We start from the raw sequence: 23,385 nt of genomic DNA on the forward strand, positions 1-23,385 counted from the left end.
GCTCATTTAGATTCATTGAAATCTTTTGGATTTATGCCTGTAATTTTTTGCTGCCACAACTGTTTTCATGGTTCAGAATAAATAAGTATAAATGTCAGCAAGTGATAGTTCCCAAAGTGGTTTAGACATAAGATTGTAACTTAGTGATTTTGAAGCAGAAATTCTTGGTGCATTTGTGTTTGGCAAGGGAGAAGTGCTGCTATGACTTACGGAGGTATCTTAAATTAGAAGTGAGTAAATTGTGCTTTTTATCAGGGAATGCTTTGGTAAAAACACTTCTGTTGACAGAATGTATTGTTTTAAAAGAGTAATTTAATAAGGTTGCATGTTTAAAAACTTGGATTTTAATATTTTTTTTAAAATTATTTTTACTCTGTAGGAAAAAAAAAAGTCGAGGGCTTTTTTACTAATAAGTTCAACAGAGAAGATGTTAATTTGCTCTCAAATCAAATTTTAGAACCAAACTTAAACTGTGTTCATTTTTATGAAAACAGTTATAGAAACAGCAGGAAGCACATGTCAAAATTCTTAATTTTTACCTGAGGACAAAAACCTTTAATTTACTTCCTTTTTTTTAAAAAAAAAGCTATGCTTCATTTGTGGGAAAACTGTTGCTAGTTTAAAAAATCTAAAAATAAAGTAAAATGATGTAAATTTAAAAAAAAAAAGTTGTTAGTTAAAAGTGATGGATATCTTAGGGAAAAATATACATGAAATATTTTCATTTAATAAAGCACATTTGAGTTAGCAAATAATTTTAGTCATAACTTAATATTTCAATTGTTTAGTAGAGTTTTCAAGAATTCCCATCAGGTTTTGGATAACAAATGTTTTTGAAAAAGTGCCTCTGGCACCTTTAATGTGTGGGGCTTAGGGTTTTTAGTGGAGGCTGTAGGCCTTGTCTTTTTTTACTTCTTAGTTGTTGAACAAAGACTTTTTAATGCTGTATTAACTTTGGCCATATTTTAATTCTAACACAACTAACCGAAATATTTTCTTTGAGTGTATTTGCTGCAATAAAATGCAGAGTTATTATTATGAAAGTATTTTTGCATTAACATTTTAGATGAAGAGAAATTGCTTGCTTCAGGAAATGCAAGCACTTTTCTATACATTTCTAAATCAGGATGGGATACTGTGACTTTAATCCAGTTTTAAAGTTAGATGGTTTTAATTTGAGTAAAAGACCTGTAACTTGTCACATTGTATTTAAAGTAGTATATTTCAATTATATAAAAGGTAACCTAGGTTGTCAATTTCAATTTTAACTTCAGAAGGCATAGCAAAGTGTTACATGTATTAAAAATGCAGGTGTAGATAAACTTAAAAAAAAAAAAATCTGGATTTTTATTCCACAGGGACTTGATTTTTTCCCCCTTTCTTTGTACAGGTAAAGATATAAGCACATTCAACAGTAGAACAAGATAAAGGAAAGCAGCCTATCAACTACAACTTCACTTAAGTTTTTGCTGTATCCCAGCAGGTTGTCTTGTCTGTGCAAAGGATACACTTGTCTGGTAAACTGGGGAGGAAAGAAAGCTGTGCTCCTCCTCTGAGCCGTGTGTGAAGTCACTTGTGCAGGTGCCTGCCCCTGCTCGCTCCGTAAACACTGGAAGGAAGAGCTCGTGTGCTTCATGCTTGTGTTGTGCAATCATCTATTAAAATTGCCACTGATGCCATGCTGGAATAATTTCAGAGATGTTCACAGACTGTTTGAGCTGACCATTGATCTGCCACGAGGCAAAATATAGCAACTTTTTATTGTCCATATTGGAATAGAATAGCAGGTGTTGGATTGCATGTTGGCTCACGTGCTTTAAGTAAATAAACCTGGTGTTACGGAATGAGCTGGTTAAAGATGCTTCATATGGAGTTGCTATATCTTTATTGTTTAGGAAAAAAAGGGTTTGAGTGCTTTCTTATATTTGAATGAGGAGGACTTAAACAAGCATGAGAATTTAAGAGTCTCAGGAAAAGTAATGCTGTTAATGAGGCACAAATCCTCTCTAGAGCCTGAGCCTAGTGGTGTCTAATTGTCTCTGAAAACTGCTGTTCTAGCTGTGCAAATACTGGGAATAGGAAGTGTTTGCATCACATTTAATTTGACATCTTGCTGTGTTGAAGAGGTTTTGGGCTGCTGTTGGCTGGATCAGGAAACAGCTGTAACAGTTAACAGTTCTCTTATAAAGCTGTCTAAAATAAAAGCATGCATATGAAGGAAAAAAAATCCATCTTATTTGCAATACGTGATAAAGCTTTGCAGGCATGATAGAATTTTAGCATTCAGAAATTAATTAATGGATGTTTACCTGAACAAAGCAGAAAGTAGAGCAAGACAGGTAGCATTTCCTATAATCTTTATAAATTGAAGAAATTAACTGCAGTTTATTTAGAACAATGTGTGTCTCTGTTCTTCTAGTACACTCAGCTTGAACTGTGTTTTAAAACATTTTAGAGGCTTGACGACAGCAGTTCAGTGGCATAGCCAGGTAGGACTGCTGCTAGATAAACTGTGGGGGAGTTAAGGTGAAACAAAAAAATCTGTACTTTCTTGATGTGCAGATTATTTTTAGTTCACAGGTGTGTTTATCTCCTGTTACCTAAATAAAATTAACAAGGAAAAAAGCCAACAGCCCCAAATTTGACCTTGAAAGTTCCCAGGCAATGATATCTCCATTTATGATAGTGGGTTTGTTCTTATACAGGGGAAGAAAAAAATTGATCTCCTTCTCAGAGCTATGAAGTGTCACTTTGCTGCTTCTTTTTGCAGAAGAAGTGATGGCTTAAGCCTGTCAGAGAAACTCCTTTCCAAAATCCTGCCTTGTTACATTGACAGCAGTCTGAAAAGTGCTCTTCAGCCCAGTTCCTCTAAACAGCATTTTTGGACTTGTACACTTTGCTTTATCTGGATCAGCTGATTTAGTTCAGAAATACAGAAGGCTTTCTATTCTTTCAGGCTTTTTATTTCAGAGTTGCCAACAAAGTTACAAAGCAAAAAATACGTTACAAAATTAAATTCTAGGTTGCATTTAGCATTGGGGTTGTTGTTAACTGCTTCTGTATCAATCTTATTGAATCAGTTATATTCCTATTTAATACTCTTCTGACAAGCTCTTTTTCATTGCCTCTTTAATCAGATCCTCCCTTTTCAGATTGCAGCATTTACATTTAGTGTTCCTTTCTTTTAGTTTTCCTGTAAAGTGTCATTAAAATACACGTTCTGCCTGAATTGGGTTACATCTGGAGCAGTTAATATATCTCAGATATGGGGAACAGTAAATGACGTGCTCTCAGCATACGTGACAGGATGCTGTCAGAGTACTTCATCCAAGTTATCACCAGAGTTTTTTGCTGCTTTAACACCTCCTTTACAGCAAAGCCTTCATTCTTGCTTGCTCTTACTTAAGGCACTGCTTGAATCAGAGAAAAAGTGTGGAATGCTATGTTTTGTATGTAATCTGTTTCATTTGTTTTCTATGGGCTTTGATTTTTTTTTTTCCCTCTGGTACTTCAAATTTTGGGTTTGGAGTTAAGTTATAACTGTAAACCATGGAACTTTGCACTATTACTTTTAAAAAAATCTGTGTAGTACCTGGATTATTTTAAATTTGGTAATTTTTTACTTTATCCAAAGCAATTTTGATCTCCTTAAGGAAGACAAGATGCTCACATGGTTATTTTTGTGATTAGGAGACTGACTTAGTTGTGCTTTGGGGTTTTTTTTCCCCCACTTAAGGATGCCTGATGTCTAGTCTCAAGAGAGGCTTCCTAGTGATGTTGGCAAAAGAGCCTTATGTATTTGTCAGTCCTCACATAGAGGAACTTTGGGAATAAATACCCTATGATCCCTGAATAGCAAGAAGATTCTAAGCTGTTTCTGAAATTCCTTGGCCTGAAGAGAAAAGGAACTGCTTCTATTCCTTTCATAATTATGCAATCCAGTGGTATCAGAATTGCAGTAAACATGCATGGAAGAAAACATGCAACTCTCACACTTAAGCAATCATTTCTTGCACTATTACCTAGTAATGTTTTATAGTCATATAATGTGGATGGGACTTCATTACGTGTGTCCAAGTGCATCCTCCAAAACCCTTCTGCACAGATTTGGAATGTAAGTGTGAGGGCAGGAAGGAAAGGCTTCAGCTGCCTGCCCCAGGTCATGGTGCTGCTCTGGAAGGAAGGGCACTGGCAGTTCTTTGTGCTCAGATGTCCATTCGGTAATTTGGGAAGTGAGTAAAAACATCCTTTATATTGAATTTGACCTCTCAAATGCCAGTTAGACCTCAGTGGTCTGGAACTGTTGCTGTTTTTTCTCTTCTGTTCTTGTCTTTTGAACAAAATATGCTTATAGGTAGAAATTGTTCTTGTGGGTATTAGATTTAATGATAAATGTGGTTAAATGAATTTTCTTATGCATTAACACCAGTGTTGCACATGTGCAGCATTTAAACCAGCTCTAAAGTTTCAAATGTGCTGATGCTCTATGCTTCAAATTAAAGAATCGAGCAGTTCATGTAAGTCCAGGAGATGAATTTTGATTTTTGCAATCTCCATAGTAAAGCAAAATGTGGAATATTGCTGCTGCTTTATCCAGGTAAGAAGGACTGTTTATAAGACATCTACTACTAGTCAGAGGTAGAGTTGAATGGAAATAGAGATTTGTGCAAGAAAGTTTGATTCTTTTTTTTTTTTAATTTTTTTTTTTTTCCTGAAGAGGGACTGGAAAAAGTGGTCATGTTGCAACTGTTTAGGGCTTGCTTAGGCATTGATTACTAGGTAGTGTGTTAAGTTCCACAGTTGCTAGTTCTGGTCTGTAATGTTACTGAAGGAAATGGTGGGGGATTTCTTAAAATCTTCATTGTAACAGAACTTGGACCCTGTGGACTTGGACTCTCACTTGACCAACCTTATCAAGTGCTGGTGGGTGGGAAAGGCTGTGCAAGCTGGCAGCCTCCATGAAATCCTTTATAATTCTTTGGTGAATAACTGGTGCTTTGAGTTACTTTATGACAGTAAAGTCATAAAGCCTCTGTCTGCTGTTCCAGGGATTGTTGTCTATCGTTTAATGGATATGAAGGAGCAGGCTTGTAAACCCTTGTAAGCTGGAGAAGGTGCTGGCTTTGCAGAGCAGGCCACAGCTCCAAAAAATCTCTGCATTTTCGTCAGTGGAATGGTGACTCACCATTACATCACTCTCCCATCTTCTTTCATTTATCGAGTGTCATCCCAGCATGATGATAACTACCACGAAATTGTGGCTATTTACAGAGGCAGCTGCAGTTTTATGTTGTGGGTGTTCAGCCTCAGAATGGAAGTGTCTGAGGTTTCTTGGGAAGGTTGGTCTGCTCTTTGCTGCAGGGAAGGCATTGGCCCCAAATGTGTTTCTTAGATATGGTTCTGTTTCTCTCTGGACCGTGGCACATAGACAGATTTCTTTCCTCCATGAATTTTATAGGAAAGAGTTTTGGTTTTTTTTTTTTCAGCCTTTGAGATAATAAAATGCAAACAGAAGTAGAGTTTTATTAGCTATCTTAATATAAACATTGAGATTAGCTACTGTTTTCTTCTTGTGGTTACTATATTCAACAGTATTTGCCATAATTTTCCTTTCTATGTTTGTACACTGCAAGAATTTTCAGCCTCAAGTACAAGATGAGACTGTAACCCTTGGAAGCTCGTGGCTTATATAGCCATGTCTGAAATAACTGTGCAGTTATATCTGCATTGATGATGATGCAGTAAAACTGCTTGACTTTTGCAAATGGTACAGACTTTTCCATTTTACAGAGGTAAAATGGAGTGGGCACTTTGCCTTCTACATTCTCCTAAAATACCTTCTCGACAGCATTGGGGAAAAGTTTGTCTTAAATGAAAATATTTTTTTCAAAGGTTTTTGTTTTGTTAGCCATACATATTTAAAATCTGGCTAAATGGAGATTACAGATTTGTTGTGTTGTTCAGTCTTTCCTTGCTTGGTAGTAACAGAACTACGAGTTTTTAGACCAAATAAAATTGTCCTTGATACAAAACCTTCTTGTCTGTACTGTTTGACCATCCAAAATGGCAGAATCTTGCTTGCTTAAACTAAATTTAAACTCATTTGAGACATTATGTTTAAACTTCTTCTTAAGGTCAAATTTACCATGACAGCAGTTAATGGAAAAACTTGAAAGAAATCCTTGGAAAGCACTTGAAGTCTTATTGATGTTACTGCCTCAGATTTGACTCTAGCGCATACTTGGATGGAAGTCAGATCTTGGATTTTCTACTAAACTACAATGATGGTTATTGATTTATTGAGGGTCCCAGTGGTGGTAGTGTCTGAGAATTGTACATCTGCTGCTACTAAATGCCTGTGACTTTTCAATTTATATCAAGTTATATATTTTTAGGTGAAAAAAAGAACTTCCACATTCACTCTTACCACTAAAGAAGTTGGCCTGTCTCTATGAATCTGTTTTCTCAGGTGTTTGAGGTGTTTTGTGAGCTTGTGGTTACTCTCAGGTTTCTGAATGACAGAATTGAAACTGATATGTCTCATTAATTTTCCTCTCTGTTGTCTTGCAAAGATGTGAATGACCAGGGTCCTTGTGCTCGTTTTCTCCTCTGAGGCCAAACATTCAGCTTTTGCTTTGCTGGTGGGATCTGCATTATTCTTGGCTCAGATGTTTTATGGTCTCAGATGAATTTCTGTGTGCCATTGTTCCCTTTTGTATGTAGGGTACATCATCTGTTAGTACTCTTCTGTAGTGTCAGAAATGGAAGTAAATAAGACAAAAAAATAAGACACTTTGGGTTTCTTTTAGTAGAGCTCCTTTAGTATCTGTAACACATTAGTGGGGAAAGAAAGATGATCGTTTTGTTGCCTATGCTGTATTCCTGTGACAAGTCTTTTTCACTTAAAGCAGGCAAATCAGCAAGCTGGGAAGATGGTGGCTGGGGAGCCTGGGATGAAGCAGAATTACAAGAACCTGTAAGTTCATATGCTTGTATATATACATATATAGCTAACTTCTCTATTTAAGAAGACTTTTCAACTAGGTTGTGTGTGTGTGGTGGTTTTTTTTTTTCCTCCTATATGACTGTCACCTGGGCAAGAAAGACCTTGACCTGTGTTTTAAATGTGACTGCTTATTTGTCCCTTGTTCCTGTAGGTTTTTCTAAATATAACTTGGATGTTACCTATTATGATAAATGCTTGTATTCTTGTGTTCTGTAGGGCTTTTCTCATCAAAGTATACACACTTTTTCCTTTGCTGCTGCACCTGGGGGCATCCTTTTTGTCCTGTAGCTAGTCAGAAACAGCAGGGCATGGCCGTGAAGTTGTAATTATCATGAATTAATATAAATCTAAAAATCCTGAATAATGAATTACTAGCATAGACATCTTCCGAAGGACCACTGGTGCTCCTACGTTGTGGAGTGTGGATGGTGTTTCAGGAGGGATGGACCAGCACAGTTGCTCTTCAAAGGGGGAAGAACATTCCTCTGCACAACTCATTCAACTGAGTGCAGCAGGACTGGTCTGTTAATTGTAAGGCTGAGCCTTCCAGCTGCCAGCTGACTTGATGAGATGTCAGTGAGGCTGCTTATGGAAATCCTTTGCACCTGAATGGTTCATTTCAATATAATTACTTGATTCATTCCCTCTAAGAGCTCTGAGGAATCCAGACCTCACCTTGCTAACAAACTCCTTTTCTGCCATCTTTCTCTCAGCATGTAGGAAGGATGCCCAAGTTGTTGGACAGCATCCTTGTGACTGTTCAGCAGAGAAACAGATTTTTCAGCTGAGGTGACAGACTAATTGAAATGAGCATGGTGTCTCCCAGGGATGAATCACTGATGCTGTCAGGAATGACGGGGTATAAAAATCTTTTAAATAGAATGAGTACTCAGCTCCACTATAATTGTCATGAAATGAGTGTTTCTCGGGCCACATCTGTGTTAGATGTGCTGTATTGTTTATAACTTCATGAATGAGTGGAACAGATACTTGGTTTTCTACTTTTGTTGTAATTTGGTAGAACCAGCAGGCATTTCTAAATTGAAATAGTTCACTTTTTCACTCTTTTACTTAAAATGTCACGCTTTTCTGCCAGGTGGTTCACATCCTTGCATCCTCTACTTGTGTTTTCCTCTAAAGTTAACAGTGATTCCAGGCCAAACTTCAGAAAGGGTTTGCTATCATACACAACAAAGAGGTTGTTCTGTGTAGGAGCATATAAATACTGGAGTGTGTGGCTGAACACACAGCAAAATGAGTGTGTGAGTCTAGCACAGAGGTGAGAATTATTAGCAAAATATAACAATCAATTCTCTTGTTAAAGCTTTTAACTCTTAATTTACATTATAGTTGGTGAAAATTGGTTGCTTCTTGGAATTACTTGTGCTGTGGTCAAGTACCTATTTCATGGGACGTAGCAATTTCTGAGAAGGCATTGAAAATTAAAAAAAAAAAAAAGTTATTTAAATAAGGTGTCCTGTTATGGATCTGATTAGTTATTTTGTAGGAATAATGATGTCTTTTCTTAAAAGCAGATTTTAATCATTCTTTCATCTTTAACTTTGTTTTGACAAGTTCAGTACTTTTCCTGTTTTAACCCTTAGCTTAATGAAATAGCTAATATGAAATAGTCATACTTTGTCTTTGTATTTCAAGTTTTTTGTTCATGCTTACAGATAATTTTAAATCTTCTGTCTGAAATACTGTTGTAATTCCTTTTAAATTTTTGACAAGCCTTTAATTTCTGTTTCTTCTTCCTCAGTCTGAAAATCATGACATTAAAAATTAATACAAGACTTTTCTTTGGGTTTTGCTTATGTGTTTTTGCACATGACACATTTATCTCTGTCGTGAGGAGTTAAAATTGTCATGAGTATCTCAGATAACTTTGTTGCCTTTTTGTAAAGTCTTGAAAAATGCCAGTAAATAGGGGAAAACTGTTGCAAAAGAATTTGGCATCCATCAACAGACAAAAATCACATGAAAATAGGTTCTCTTACACAAATTAGGAGATTGTGTGGACCACGGTAGTTAACAATGTTTGTAGTGTGCTAATGTAGACTCTATACATGTACACAGTGTATTTCTTTGTGCACAGTGACCATTTTTATGGTACAAGCTTATGCAAGGAAAGAAATACACTGATTAGCTGATTAAGAGCATGATATGCAAAATCTTCCTACAGTTTAGTGTTTATTTTTCTGCTGGGAGTAAATGGGCAGATTTTCAAGTGGATGCAACTTTACTGTAACAGAATAAATCTAATAAATCAGAAGATGATCACACTGAAGTTGTTGGGTTTTTTATCTGTGCATAGCTGCTTTGAGATACTAGTGGATGGAGGAATAATATTCTAGAGAGCTAAGAGGAGGTAGGGTTGGATATGGAAGTGGAAATGGAGTCTCTGGACAAGGGAAAGTGTGTTGCTGTGATTGGTTAAGAGGATGGATTTGACTTGCAGCAGCTCACTGCAAGGCTGTTTACTTCCTGACTTTGAACTATGATTAGCAGGAGCTACTTTGTGCCACAATAAAATATTTGGCTTGTTGCCCTAAGGAAAAAAGATGTAATTGTTTTGCTCTTACACATGAGGATGGTATCGAAGTTTTTACTTACCCATCTTTATACCCTTAAAACTTGGCACCATTTAGTTTGGAATTGTTTCATTGTGTAGTTACTTTGTAGAAAGGCACCTGATACCTCTTGCCATGTGAATACCAGCGTAGTTACCTTCTCCATATGTGCATGTATTTTCTTAATACTGGTCAATGAACTTGAATAAATTCTTTATTTTGAGTATGGATTGTAATGAAAATAACTGAAGAGATTCTCTCCACTCTCTAATCAATGATTTTAAAACTTTAAATCTCATTCTCCTAGTGTCTCTTTAAAAGGAGATGATTTTGAGTAGAGTAGTGATGAGTACTCCTTTGTTTTCTGTTTTGTAAACACACAGAATTAGTGCAAGGCTGATGCATTTCTCAGGGCTTTTCATGCAAGTTGGAGCTGAAGTGATGTGGTCAGTAATGAAAAGTCCATTCAGCGCTGCAGTGGAGGGCAAGCCAGGTTGTTCTCATCAGTCTTGCAAGTTCTGGTGTGTCTAAAAATTGTTGCATACATTGACTGAAGCTTTACCTGTAGGAAGAAGAGGAATCTAATTCCAAGAACCAGCGAAATTACTGGCTTCAGGACTGTGTGTTGTCCTTGTCACCAACCAATGACCTGATGGTAATAGCTAATGAACAGAAGGCAGTCTTCTTAGTGCGTAAGTATCCGTTCCACTGAGGGATTATGCCAGGACACTTTATAGTAACCAAAACAAGATTTGTTTGCCTCACTCCCTTCTGTTTATCCCTCAAGTCATACCCTCAAGAATTTTGAAGTGTTTCATAGTACGAATCATGCATTTTCTAGGTGCTGCTTGCAGTAAGTTGCTTTGTCTTTACTTTTCAGTTATGTCTTGACCTGTGGAAACTATTTTGTCACATAAAATGCATACATGTTATAACTGCCCAGTTGTTTTAAGATGTTCAGAGATAACTGACATTAATTTTTCTCAATAAAAAATAAAAGTTTTGCATTGGTTTTAGCCATTGAGAAATGCTTGACCTTACTTTTCCTTTAAAAAATTACCTGAGCCAGTATCACTCTGGGAAAGGAGCATTAATGTGACTTTTTCTTGAAATTCCACCTTTTATAGAAAATTCTGGAATAATGGGTGAATACCATCTTGAACAATGGGTGGCTTTGTATTTTACTCTGAAGTAGGGCTCTGGGAACTTTTAAAGGTATCAATAGTAACATATGAACGCTGATCATGTGTTACTATTGATACCTTTAAAAGTTCTGATCAGCCAGCTGCTCTTTATAGATGTGCTGTTGTTTGGGGTTCTGGTCTTTTGATGGCTGCAGTGGGTGACATGAGGAAGATGAAAGGAAACATCCTGATATGGGAATTATTATGACATTTTAAAACAAAAAAAATCACAGTGCTGAAACTCAGATTTTCATAACTGGGCAGATTGTATTAAGTTGTTGTACTGCTTTGTCATTCCCTGCAAAGCTGCACATTCCAAACCAGCTGTACACCAGCTGCTAATTTGCCATCAAAACTGGAAAAACAGCAGTACTCCTCATAAAGTTCTTATTGGATCAAGCATAAAGAAGTTTATATCATTCTGGCTGGAGAACTGCCTCTGATGAACTGCACAGTGACAACTGTCCCACCCTGGGCTGAAGTGTCCCTGTGCCTTAGGTTTTAGGCGTCAGACAAATGGCACACAACACTTACTTAGTTTTGGTTATCCATTAATACCTGGGAGATGATTCAACAGTCAAATGCCAGCTGTAACAGCACCCTGTGAATAACAAAGTATGGTCTCTTCTAACCTTGAATTATGATGCAGTGATTAAAGACAGTCAGATTTAATGTGGGCTACTTATATTCTTCTTGGCAGTTAAAATTAAATTTTTCTATTCGTTATAGCTCATGTTCAGTAGTGTTCCCAGAAGTTTTTCCTTGCTTAATACTTAATACTTGCTTTTCCTTTTAGTACTTCTTTCCTACGGATCGCTGTTTCCTGAATTTTTAAATTCAGGAATTAATTTTAAAATCTGATGGATTACTGTATAAGTATTTTTAAGCAAAACTAGGTATTTAAAAATTCTAGTTTCTTATTCCATGTAAATTTCTAAGAAAACATGAGTCCTTTAGAAAAGTCACTAAGAATATCTTTTTATTTTTATGTTCTTCAAGGTTTGCAATTGGCACTTAATCCAAGTGTGGTAGGATGTATGGTACCAAAGAGAAAAATTAGAACTAGAACTACATTTGTGAGGTGCAAAGCATTGGAGTTATATAGGTGGTGTCTTTATTCTTCATGGCAGCTAAATGGAAGCACAGTGACAAGGGAAAGGAGGAAATGCAGTATGCTGTTGGCTGGAGTGGCTCTCTGAATGTTGAAGAAGGGTAGGTGTTGAAATTAAGCTGTGATTAAGATGTTATTTTCATGTTTAGCAATTAGTAACCTGCTTTGTACTTGTACTCTTTTTCCTTTCATCTGAGTGTATTTGTGGTTTTGTATATATTAATGTTGGAAACAAACGGAGTAACATGGGTGATGGGAAACAGTATCTGCAAAACTCACTTCCGTGCTTTGTATGGTATCACAGAACAAGTTCTTACAAATTAAAAGAACAGTTCTCTGCAAATCGGTGTATTTGTGTGTAATTTAGACATGCTTTTTACAAGTTCTTGTTCTAGAAGGGGGAAAAAAAATAAGTACTCTTTTGAAAAATCTTTCATAGTAGCGATTAAATTGTCTTAGGGAATGTTGCAATTGGAAGGGTATGAGGTTGTTCTAGAAATACTTCTCTTCATTTTCAAAACCGCATTCAAACAAGCATAAAGTCATCTCTCTGATCAAAATATGGTTTTGGGCTCTAAGTCACTTAGGGACTTGGAAGATTTGCTTTGGTCATACATTTGGTATTTATAAAATATTTTTTGCTTCATCTGTCTTCAAATAACCAGACAGATGCTTTTCTGAATCTCCCATATGGAATAAAATTTTGCACTTTGCTGTTACATTTGCAGTCTTGAGTTGCTGTCTGCCTTTGAACATGCTCTCTATTGCCTTCAACCTTCTGTTTGCTGCAGGAGCTGTTGACTTCATCAGCATCTCTCCAATCTGTGAAAATCATAATCCTTTTATAAAACTGCTGTTGCCATGCATTTGAAATTTGACATATATATATATATATATATATATATATATATATATATATATATATATAAAAAATTTTTTTTTAAACAAAAGATAAATTGTGTTTGAGGGTTTATTTCTTACTAGTGTTACAGCCCTGAGGGATGCTATCCTATGAAACAGGCAGCTCTGTTTATATAGGGGCACTTATATTCAGTATATTTTGATTTATTTTGATGATTTTTTTTTTATGAAGGTGTTAATAAGTTAATTACTGTCAGATTGTCAGAAGACTTGACTGGTTTTGGTGTTTGTTTGTTTGTTTCCCCAAAATTGCCTTTAACTAAGAGTGTGGTGGCTAAGCTTTGCTGTTGGAAGATGAGATGTCACTGAGATATTTGATGTTGCTTTAAGGGTGTAACAAAATTTCAACTCATCTCAACCTTGCATTTAGAAAGCTTTCCTTCTCTAATTGTCTACCCTGGGAAATGGAGGTGACCTGAAATGTAAATAATAAACAATTTTGCTGGCATTTATGCTTTAAGTGCTGTTTGGGATGTCATCTTGAATTCTGTGCTGTCTCAGAAAACCTTTGCACTGCTTCTGTTTCCCCAGACAGTGTAAAATTTTGTATCATGGTAACAGTTAAATAACTTTTCATTTGAGATGTTGACGCCTGCTCCTCTGCTTGCCTTCTGCATGCTTTGCCTGTCACTGAGCCTGCTCAGTTATTGCATTAACTGGGACAACCATATTCAAATGCTCTCAAAATATAAGGCAGTGGCTAGAAAATCTACCTAATTGCATACTTCAAAAATTTATTTTGATATATAGTTCAGTTGGAGTTGGCTCTTTTTTTTTTTAAAAAAAAGGTGTCTCTTCATGGCATATCATTATAGATCAGAAGAAATAATTTACCTTTAGGCACATGAAATTTAACGTGAATCTGCTGAACAGTACTAACAGAATAATCAGTCTGTGATTTATGAAACACATCATTAACAAGGTACAGAAAGTCTGTTTGGGCATTCTTGAACTTGTAATTGAAAATGTCTTTAAAGTGAAGGGACTTTTTTGATTCTTAACTGTGAATTTGATATATGGTGTATTATATTAATAAATTATTAAGACTTTCAGAGTGCTGACATTGCAAGATCTCTTGCGTGGAGTAAAATTTCACAGTGGGGGAGAGCCACTAATTTTGTGTTTCTTTTTCTAGTGAATGTGTGACTAGCGTATTGTGTATTCCGCTGGCAAGTCAGAAGAGGTAAGGGTGTGTATGACCACTGATGTCCTCCCATGACACTTTTCTATGTCTCTAGCTTGGAATGGGATTTGTTTTTAACTTGAGTGTATCCTTGTGAAACAGGAGCTCCACAGGCCGCCCTGACTGGACATGCATCGTGGTTGGCTTCACATCTGGCTACGTTCGGTTTTACACTGAGGTGCGTTTCTCAGCAGGGCAGGACGAGGGAGCTCTTGGCATAAACATCTGGGTGTTTTAAGCTTTGGTCTCTGCACATTGTGCTTTTTGCCTTCCCTAAGAAAAGGGGCAGAAATGTATTCATGCTTCTTCTCCTTTCTCTTCTAGAGTGGAGTACTGCTTCTTGCACAGCTTTTGAATGAAGATCCTGTCCTACAGCTCAAGTGCAGAACCTATGAAATTCCCAGGCATCCTGGTGTCACAGAACAGGTTTTGTCAGATTATTTCAAAAGCGAAGTGCCAGTGTTATGGGGTATGGAAGGGAGTCTTCTCTGTGAATCCTCTGTGTCCTTTGCCAGTTTTTGATGGGATGGACGATTCCTTAGAACAAGAGACCCTTGATTTCTTGTTCTGGATGTATTCATGCCTGTATAGTTTGAGGATCTGGAATGTCTTTTGGAAAATTAGCTCTATAGAATTGTTCTGTTTTTCTCTGTTTGCAAATGAATATTTCATTCATTTTCTGTTTATTCATTTATGTGCAAAAAACATGATAATGCATTGATGAAGAGAGACAATGTAACTTGACATGTGCCAAGAGCTATTCATACTCATTCTTAATAACTTACCTTAATTATTTCACAGAGAAGATAGCTGGAAATTAAAAGAATATTTATAGGGCTAGGAACCTGCATGTCATTATGAGTATTTCCTGCAGAACTTAGACTGTTTAGTAAAGGAGGCAGTTTTCCTTGCTTTTGGATGAGTTGCCAAGCTTTATTTCGTGAAAAATGAACAAAATCACAGATATTTCCGAGTTTTCTTTGTACAAATACTCATGTGATTTAGTATGACATTTTTGGGATTGGTTTTGAAATACAGAAGCATTAAGGAATTTGAGTCTTGAATTTGTATCACCAGATTAGCATTTATGTGCCCAAGTAGTAATTCAGGCAGGCATTAATCCAGTTTCAGAATTTGGCTTCCTAAAACCGTGATATTTATAATCTAGATGAACCTGGTTTTCTGTCGCCTTCAAAAGCTGCTGTGACTTATGTATTTTCCTCCTAAGCCATAAGATATATTAAGCAAGCAAAGAAGTTATTAAAAGAAGATAAAAATATAAAAACTTCATGGCTAAAATAATTTTTGGGACAGTTTAGTACTGAGTTTTTGTAGTTTTGCCTTAGTCTGTTGCCTCTGGCTTGTTTGATACTAACTCTCTGGATGTAATCCTCATCTTTGTGTAGTTAATAGTATAAAAAGCCAGAAAATAAGCTGTTCTAGTAGAAGCACTGATCTATTTTTTTGTCTCCTTCTCATTTTTTCCCCAGAATGAGGAACTGAGTATTTTGTACCCAGCAGCAATTGTGACAATTGATGGCTTCAGCCTCTTCCAGTCCCTTCGTGCATGTCGCAATCAGGTAGCAAGAGGTATGTGTAAGGGGAAATGTTTATTTTTCAATCTGTTAGTAGGTCTTTATTTTTAGGAAATTTACTTAGATTAAATATAAAATTAGGGTGGAATTTCAATCTTCCATGCTTGTTCATTGATGTATTGACATCTACTGCATTCAGGGACATTTCTTCCTTTACAGAAAATGTTAGCAGAGCCCAAGTTGTCCAAGTAGTATTGACTGTCTTCTACATGCTCACCATAATACTGTACATTGGTTGGAGCTGGGATGGAGTTAATTTTTCTTCTAGCAGCTGGTATGGGGCTGTGTTTTGCATTTGTGGTGAAAACAGCACTGATAGCATGCTGATGTTTTAGCTGCTGTGGAACAGTGCTTACTCAAGTGTCAAGGCTTTTCTTTTTGTTTTTCACACTGCCCTGACAGTGTGCAGGCTGGGGGTTCCCAGAAATTGGGAGGGACACAGCTGGGGCAGCTGAGCCCAACTGACCAAAGAGATATCCTGTACCATGTGATGATACTCCTGGAAATAAAAGCTGGGAAGAGAAAGGAGTAAGGGGGGGATCTTCAGAATTATGGCATCTGGCTTCCAAAGTAACTGTTACATGTGATAAAGCCCTACATTCCTGGAAGTAGCTAAATACCTGCCTGCTGATGTGAAGTGGTGAAGAAAATTCATTATTTTGCTTTGTTTGCATGCTGTCTTTATCTCAGCCCACAAGTGTTCTCATTTTTAGTCCTCTGACTCTCTTCCCCAAGCCACTAGGAGTGAGTGAGTGAGCAGCTGTGTGGTGGTCAGCTGCTCACTGGCACTGAGCCACTGCATGCTGCTAAGGTGCTTCTTAGCATGTCACTGTCAGTGGAATGTTCTTCTTCCCAGTAAAGACCTTATGGGAAGTGGTAATGCTGTGATGATGGCAGTGGTGGTCACTGCTCTTTTTGTTCATGTCTAAGAGCTTTTCATACCTTGTTTGATAGTGCAGAGTTTGATCCTGTTCTTTTACTACAGTGCCTGTTCATACTCTAATTTGGAAACAAGCTCAGTTTCCAGTTTGGAAACAAGTTTCAGTTTCCAGGGGTGGAGGAGAATTATGTGACAGTACTGTGTGATAGATAGCACAAGGATGGTGTGAAGGACTCAAAGCCTGTTGCAATATCTGCAGCTGGAGTACCGTATCTTCCTTCATTCTTAATCATCTATATTTGGGGTAATAGATATTTTGAAAGTGTCACTCACTGGTTTACACTTACCACTGTTCTTGCCTCCCACTGTTACATATCTAGTGAGTGCTGACTTAGCAAGTACTTGGGTGGAGAAGTTTCCACTTAAACATGCCCAAACCACAGAAGTTATTTGTAGAAGCTTTTAAAAATTGTAAAGAGTATTATACCACAATAGCTAGTGAGTACACTATCTACAAGTACAAAATGTGTTTATGGTGGAATATCATGTGCGGTTCTATTCAGTTAAATTTTAAAAAAATTTAATTTGATGATGGTAAGTATTTCAAAAGGCCATTTTAGCATATGTTTCAATGTATGTTAACTTAAAACTAGGTTATTTTGTGTCTTCAGATTGCATCAAGTGTTTTTTTTTCCCCTCTCTGTTACACTGTTTCTTTGTCTTTGACTCAGTAGAAATTTTTTTGTGCTTTGTTGGCTTTTGTCAGCTGCAGCATCTGGCAATGAGAATGTTCAGCCTCCACCATTAGCTTATAAGAAATGGGGCTTGCAAGATGTGGATACGATTGTTGACCATGCTAGTATTGGTAAGCATTTCTGTTTAATTTCAAGTATTTAAGGAAATGAAATTAATGTTTATGTGCAGTTGATTTGGGGTTGAGATCACTTAGTGATACTGGTTGGATAGAAATACATAGTGAGAGAAGGCTATTATAGTGAATGATTTCATTAATCACTATCATAAATATAATTTACTTTCTTGTCTAGTCTGATTGCATCTTCCCTCTTACAGCTGTAATTGTCTTGTTCTTTGTTGCTTGGTAAGAAACAGCTGAGGGAGACATGATCAGATGCAGTTACTTCCATTTCTGTCAGGTGAAAGAGCAGTCTGGAAGGCAGGTTAAGTCTGGTGTGGGTCTTTCCTGAGTCTGGCACGTAAGGAAAATCAAATTTGGGGTGGTTCCTTTCCAAAGAGGACAAATTGACTCATAGGCTCTCAAAGACTTTTACCCTTCAGGAATTTGCAGAAGCCTCAGTTCTTGTTGGAGAGGCATATCTGAGGGACAGTAAGCTTAGTTTCTCTTCCACCCTTTCTACAAAAGCAGCAGCTATAAAGACAGGTGCAGTGAGTTTGGTGTGTGTATTTTTGCTGCTGAACTCTGCTGAATTTTTTTTCTTCTGAACAAACCAGATGTGCTTTATAATTAACCCAAGTCCATTAGGTTATTTCTGCCATGTTGTTTGGCATTTCTGTGGTTAAAGCCGTTCCTCTTCCCTTCCCCCTGAATGCTGGCTGTCGGTCAAGAAAGCAGGAATACATTTATGCTTTTAGAGCAATTGCATGCCTTTGTTCTGAATGTGTCAGACATTCACTTTAATGTTTTTGTTAGGCATCATGACGCTGTGTCCTTTTGATCAAATGAAGACTGCCTCCCATATAGGAGGATATAATGCAGCTATAAAAAACAGTCCACCTGCCATGTCCCAGTATGTTACTGTTGGAGCCAATCCTTTCACTGGGTTCTTTTTTGCCCTGGAGGTATGTACTACAAAGCTGACTTGCTGAAACTTTGAGTAATTAATCTTTCTTTATTTCTGTATGAGTATTTCTGAAATGTTTTTGTGTTCTTTTTATGTTGACCTTTCCCCTTCTTGATTTTCTAGAAGTGGAATGATTTGGAGTGAATGAGATAGTAATGTCTAGCATGGGTTCCTGCTAATGAGAAATTTTATTTTCTATCTTAAATTCAATGCTATGAGTAATCTTTTCAAATTTGTTTATTTATTGCCAATGACTGTTTTTGCAAAATTATGTTGTATGTTGTGTAACATGCATCTTACAGATTTTTGGAGGTCTTTGGCCTTTGATTGTGTACACATACAACCTGAGTACATTGTAGTGATTTCTTGTTGGAGAAAGCTGCAATTTGTGCTTAACTGTAGCATACTACATCATCTTCTCTTGTATTGGAGTAAAAGGATGTCAGCATAGCTGTGCCTGTACATTCAGACCCTACGTGTATGCTGTCCTTACCAGGATCAAAAGCTAATTGAAGATGCTAGAATTGGGATTTTGGTTTTTGTACTTGCTTTCCAATAGGTTTGTAAAAAAACTGCTTACACTGATATTTGCAAGGATGCCGATGCCACACGCCAGCCAGCTCTCTGTGGTTGATCATACACAGGGTTTTCATAACTTCTGTTGCAGACAAACCTACTGAGCTACCAGTGACTTGCAGGAGGATTTTGAAATGGTAAAGCGATGTCAGAATGGCTTTTCTGGGGGCAATGAATTAAAATTTTGCAGTCTTAAAGCTATACTTTCTAAGCTGGAAGTCTGTAAGAGGCCTGAAAAACTATTCTGCAGTTAAGTTCAGTGTAAGAACTATTTCTTGGCTTCCTAAAGGCTTTGTTCCTTCATTTCATGGTGGCTCACAGCTGACCATTTCTTGACTTTCTAAACACTTTATTTCTGTATTTCAGGGTAGCTCACAGCCACTGCTGTCTCATGTTGCCTTGGCAGTTGCAAGCAAACTGACTTCAGCATTGTTTAATGCTGCCAGGTAATATTTTTTTTTTTTTTCCTAGTAGTAGCTGCATAATATTTTGAATACTTTTAGGACCGTTAGTGTAATTCTTGTTGTGTTCTTCTGTTGCAAGTGGCTGGCTTGGTTGGAAGAGTAAACATGAAGAAGAACCTGTCCAAAAACAGAAACCAAAAGTGGAACCTGCAACCCCATTGGCAGTGAGGTAAGTTTGTGGTTTTGGTTTTTTGGGTTTTGGGGGTTTTTTTTGCTTTTTTTTTTTTTTCATTGTTAGTTGCTTTGGATGTCTTGTGCTTTTAATTGTTTAAATTATTTTGAAAGTTGTATAATTGATGAACATGTGGCTTTAAGCAGTAATGGTAGTTTGTAGGTACTTTGTTTATCGTTCAGGACAAATAATTATTCGTCTTTCCTTTCCAGTGTGTGGGTTCATTGTTACTGTACAGTCATTGCCTGACAGTGCAATCACCCTGCTTTCTGAGCTTTGCTTTTTCACTAGGACTTAGGCAGAGCTATGATATGTCTTGGTAGACAGAACCAGAACTTTTTGCGTGATTTGCTCTTAATTTTACCCATTGCCTTCTGTTACCTTAAAAGAAATCTTAATCCTTAGAAGAAAACTTCACTATTTGTGAAGAAAAGGATGTGTCTGGCTTTGCTTCGTTATTACTTTTTTAGGTTTGGACTTCCCGACTCCCGGCGCCACGGTGAAAGGATATGTCTGTCTCCATGTAACACTTTGGCAGCAGTAACAGATGAATTTGGAAGGGTTATTTTACTGGATGTTACAAGAGGACTCGCAGTTCGCATGTGGAAAGGTATGGTAGTGATATTTGTATGGCAAATAATATTCTTCAAAACACTGGGGCTTATGTTCAGAGTTAGAATTCCGAGATTTTTTAGTACATTGCTTCATTACAAACCAAAGTCAGGTGTAATATAAAGTCCATAAGGGTAATGTTGTAGATCCCTGGAATACTTACATGGCCTGCAGTTAAAATTTGGTCAATTTGGTTTGTATCTTTTTTGGAAGTGCTCTAGCTCTGTTCTCCAAGGTTCTTTTTCTTGATAAGCTGTAGTATCCTTTTTAATTCTGCTGAGAAGATAAACTTTGAAAAATCAGTAAGAAGGCATACAGCTTGTTCGATTCTCATTTCATCATAATGGCTGCACAACAAGGGACTCCTCAATTTCTTGAATTGGTGTAATGTTCCGAGTACTGACTTGATTATTTTGGAGTTTTTGTATATCCTCTTCAGAGGAACTTCTTCCTCCCCAGAGCTTTGCCAAAGGCTGCGTATGGCCACTCTCTGGTGGGCCCTGTTCAAGTCAATGGACCAGAGCTCTTTACAAGAGTCAGGAATTGCACAATTTGAAGCAAAGTTTAAGATTACAGCTTGATGTGCTAATCCTGTATTAATTTCTGGACACTAATGGCCTCCTGCCTTCTCTAACAAAGGATACCGTGACGCAGAAGTTGGTTGGATACAGACTGTAGAGGACCTTCAGGAAAGGGAAACTGAGAAGATGGATTCTTCTCCTTTTGGAAATGCACAGGGTCCAAGCAGGGTAGCTCAGTTCCTTGTGATCTATGCTCCAAGAAGAGGCATTCTGGAAGTGTGGAGCACGCAGCAAGGACCTCGAGTTGGAGCCTTCAATGTGGGGAAATACTGCAGGTAAGAAACAGGTAGCAGGTGGGCGTGGTGGCTGTCCTGTTGCAGTAAAGTGGCTATGCCAGGGCCAAAAGTGCTAGTGGTGCTGGCAAGCACCACTTCCAGTGCTGCCCAGTGTTTCCACTGAATGCAGCTTGTTGTTCTAGAGGTGGGGCCTTTGTCATATTTTGTCACTCTGCAGTCTTCTCTGATAAAGGCATTTAGCAGTTCTTAAACCTTAGCTTCATAAAACTTGTTGCCTCTTTGTTTTGTTTGTGGACAGGGAGGGTTGCTAATTTTGGCAATTTTTTAATATTTCAGGTTGCTGTATCCTGGTTATAAAATAATGGGTCTAAACAATGTGACCAGTCAAGGATGGCAGCCCCAGACTTACCAGATCTGCCTTGTTGATCCAGTGTCTGGAAGTGTAAAAACTGTCCATGTACCTTTCCATTTATCACTGAGGTAAGGACTTTTAATGCTCTACATCAGTAAATGAATTTCATTATAGTACTCTGTAATAGTCTCATTGGTTTGTGTGGATTAACATAATTTTCATTATTGGGATGTTACCTTAAAGTAGCATAAATAATTTTAAAAACACTTTTATTGAATCATTACTTTTAGTGCTCTTCACTCATACAATTAAAAATTTTTTTCCTTCAGTGATAAAAAGAGCGAACGAGCCAAGGATATGCATCTCGTGAAGAAGTTAAATGCTTTACTCAAAGCTAAAACCTCAGATCCAGGTAGGTTCCCTTGTATAATTTCTAAAGATTGTGTTATCAAAGAGTTCTTGGATTATCTCTGTTGCAAGTGTGCAACCATCAATATGATTGTGGTGTATTCTGACAGCTGTATGAGCTATGATCTTTAAGTAGCTCGGGGTTTTCGTTACTTTGTTTCATTTTTTACTCAAGCTTATTTTTGCAGTTTCTGCAACACTGTCTTCATCTTTGTCATGAACCCATGTGTATCTTAACTGTGGTGCAGGTTGACTTGCTCCTCAGAAGGCATTTGAGAAATATGAATTGCAATTGTGATTTTCTTTGTTTGCAGATTTAATTGAAGCTGAAGCAAAGGAATTAATACTTGATATCAAATATCCTGCTACAAAAAAACAGGTGAACATTTACAGTATACCTTAATATTAGAAAAAAAGTACTGCATTATCAGAGTGCTAAATCTTTTAAAATAAGTTGTTTTTTCCTGGAATTACTTGAAGCAAATAGTTTAGCTATTTAGGGTTTCTCTGGTCTTTTTCTGGGTAGTTTTTTCACAACATATTAACTAGAATTAACTTTGGCTTGTGACTCCCCAAGGCACTGTCTATTAATAATAAAAAGAGAGAGATGACCTTTCTGTAGGAACAAATTATGCCACAAGTATATGTGAAGGTGAAATACAGATGAAAAATAGTAGTCAAATTTGTGCTATTGTTGGCAAAACTTGCATGTTTTTACAATGAGATCAGGTGAATGTTTAATTCTCTCAAATATCTGCTTAACAGGCTTTGGAAAGTATATTGACAAGTGAACGTGTGCCACTTGCATCTCTCACAAACATCACTCAGACATTAATGGATAATTTAAAAAAACAGGGTAGGTGGATATTTATTTTGCAAATACGGAGAGGCATTTGCACTTTGCAGTGCTGTAAGAGTGTTGTAGAAGAGTTCTCTTCCACAGGAAGACCACACTTGGTCTGCTTGGTTTTGATGCTAGATATCACAGGATTTTGCTTTTCCATGTCTTTATTTAATGCAGACTGCAAATAGCTTGCTAATAAGTATGCTTTGCTATGCTTGCTGTGTGCCTAGTAACTTGTCATTTTATTTTTAAAAAACAACAAAACAAACCAAACAACAACTGGTCTGGGTACTTGTGTCCTGAAAAGCTTCCTTTGGAAAGAAGGTTCATAGGTTTTTGCCTGGGGATGTTTTAATTTTTATTCTCTCTCCAAAGAAGGCAGTGAGGATGTGGTATGATCTGTGAAATTTAATGTGCTTGAAGCAGAAAATCCTTATTGCTGAGAATCTGAGCTGTGACCACATCTAGTTGTTGGAGTCCAGGGCATTCCTTTGGTTGCCCTGGAGGGTCAGGGACCTGGACAGGGGGGTCTGGGACCCCAGCCCAGAGCTCAGAGAGACACGGGCTTTGATCTCAGTCCATGGGAAAAACTTCCTACACTGAGAGAAGGTTTACAGGCCACAAGAGTGTGAAAAATAGTAGTTTAGCTTATCACAGGGTGAAAAAAATAGTAATTTTAGATTCCTAGCATTGAAGTGAATGGGGACAAGATGGAGAATCTGGGGCGTTGTCTCCTTCTTCTCCTTCTCCTTCCCTCACTCCATTGCTGCATTGACGTGGCACAAAGTAGTTAGTGAGGATTGGGTCAAAGTAAAGATGACCTTTTTAGTAATAGTGATAGACATTGGTAAGAAATAGTAAACAAGA

At 37.3% G+C, this 23,385-nt stretch overlaps 1 protein-coding gene across 3 annotated transcripts in view; it reads left to right on the forward strand.

The window, feature by feature from the left end:
- RAB3GAP2 (RAB3 GTPase activating non-catalytic protein subunit 2) overlaps positions 1-23,385 on the forward strand; it is a 45,060-nt gene that overhangs the window by 1,890 nt on the left and 19,785 nt on the right. Inside the window, exons 2-18 of one of the 3 annotated variants that reach the window (XM_040060742.2) lie at positions 6,912-6,976; positions 10,148-10,271; positions 11,894-11,975; positions 13,931-13,978; positions 14,081-14,156; positions 14,303-14,404; positions 15,469-15,568; positions 17,220-17,318; positions 18,123-18,271; positions 19,216-19,295; positions 19,393-19,482; positions 19,956-20,095; positions 20,737-20,953; positions 21,251-21,394; positions 21,596-21,678; positions 21,989-22,053; positions 22,440-22,530. In XM_040060742.2, the coding sequence (XP_039916676.1) occupies positions 6,912-6,976; positions 10,148-10,271; positions 11,894-11,975; positions 13,931-13,978; positions 14,081-14,156; positions 14,303-14,404; positions 15,469-15,568; positions 17,220-17,318; positions 18,123-18,271; positions 19,216-19,295; positions 19,393-19,482; positions 19,956-20,095; positions 20,737-20,953; positions 21,251-21,394; positions 21,596-21,678; positions 21,989-22,053; positions 22,440-22,530 (1,755 nt within the window). Of the gene's footprint in view, positions 1-6,908; positions 6,977-10,147; positions 10,272-11,893; positions 11,976-13,930; positions 13,979-14,080; positions 14,157-14,302; positions 14,405-15,468; positions 15,569-17,219; positions 17,319-18,122; positions 18,272-19,215; positions 19,296-19,392; positions 19,483-19,955; positions 20,096-20,736; positions 20,954-21,250; positions 21,395-21,595; positions 21,679-21,988; positions 22,054-22,439; positions 22,531-23,385 lie in introns of all 3 variants that reach the window. The other 2 variants (XM_040060741.2, XM_040060743.2) reach the window with 2 other exon arrangements.

The sequence above is a fragment of the Hirundo rustica genome, chromosome 3 (assembly GCF_015227805.2).
Source record: "Hirundo rustica isolate bHirRus1 chromosome 3, bHirRus1.pri.v3, whole genome shotgun sequence".
NCBI lineage: Eukaryota > Metazoa > Chordata > Aves > Passeriformes > Hirundinidae > Hirundo > Hirundo rustica.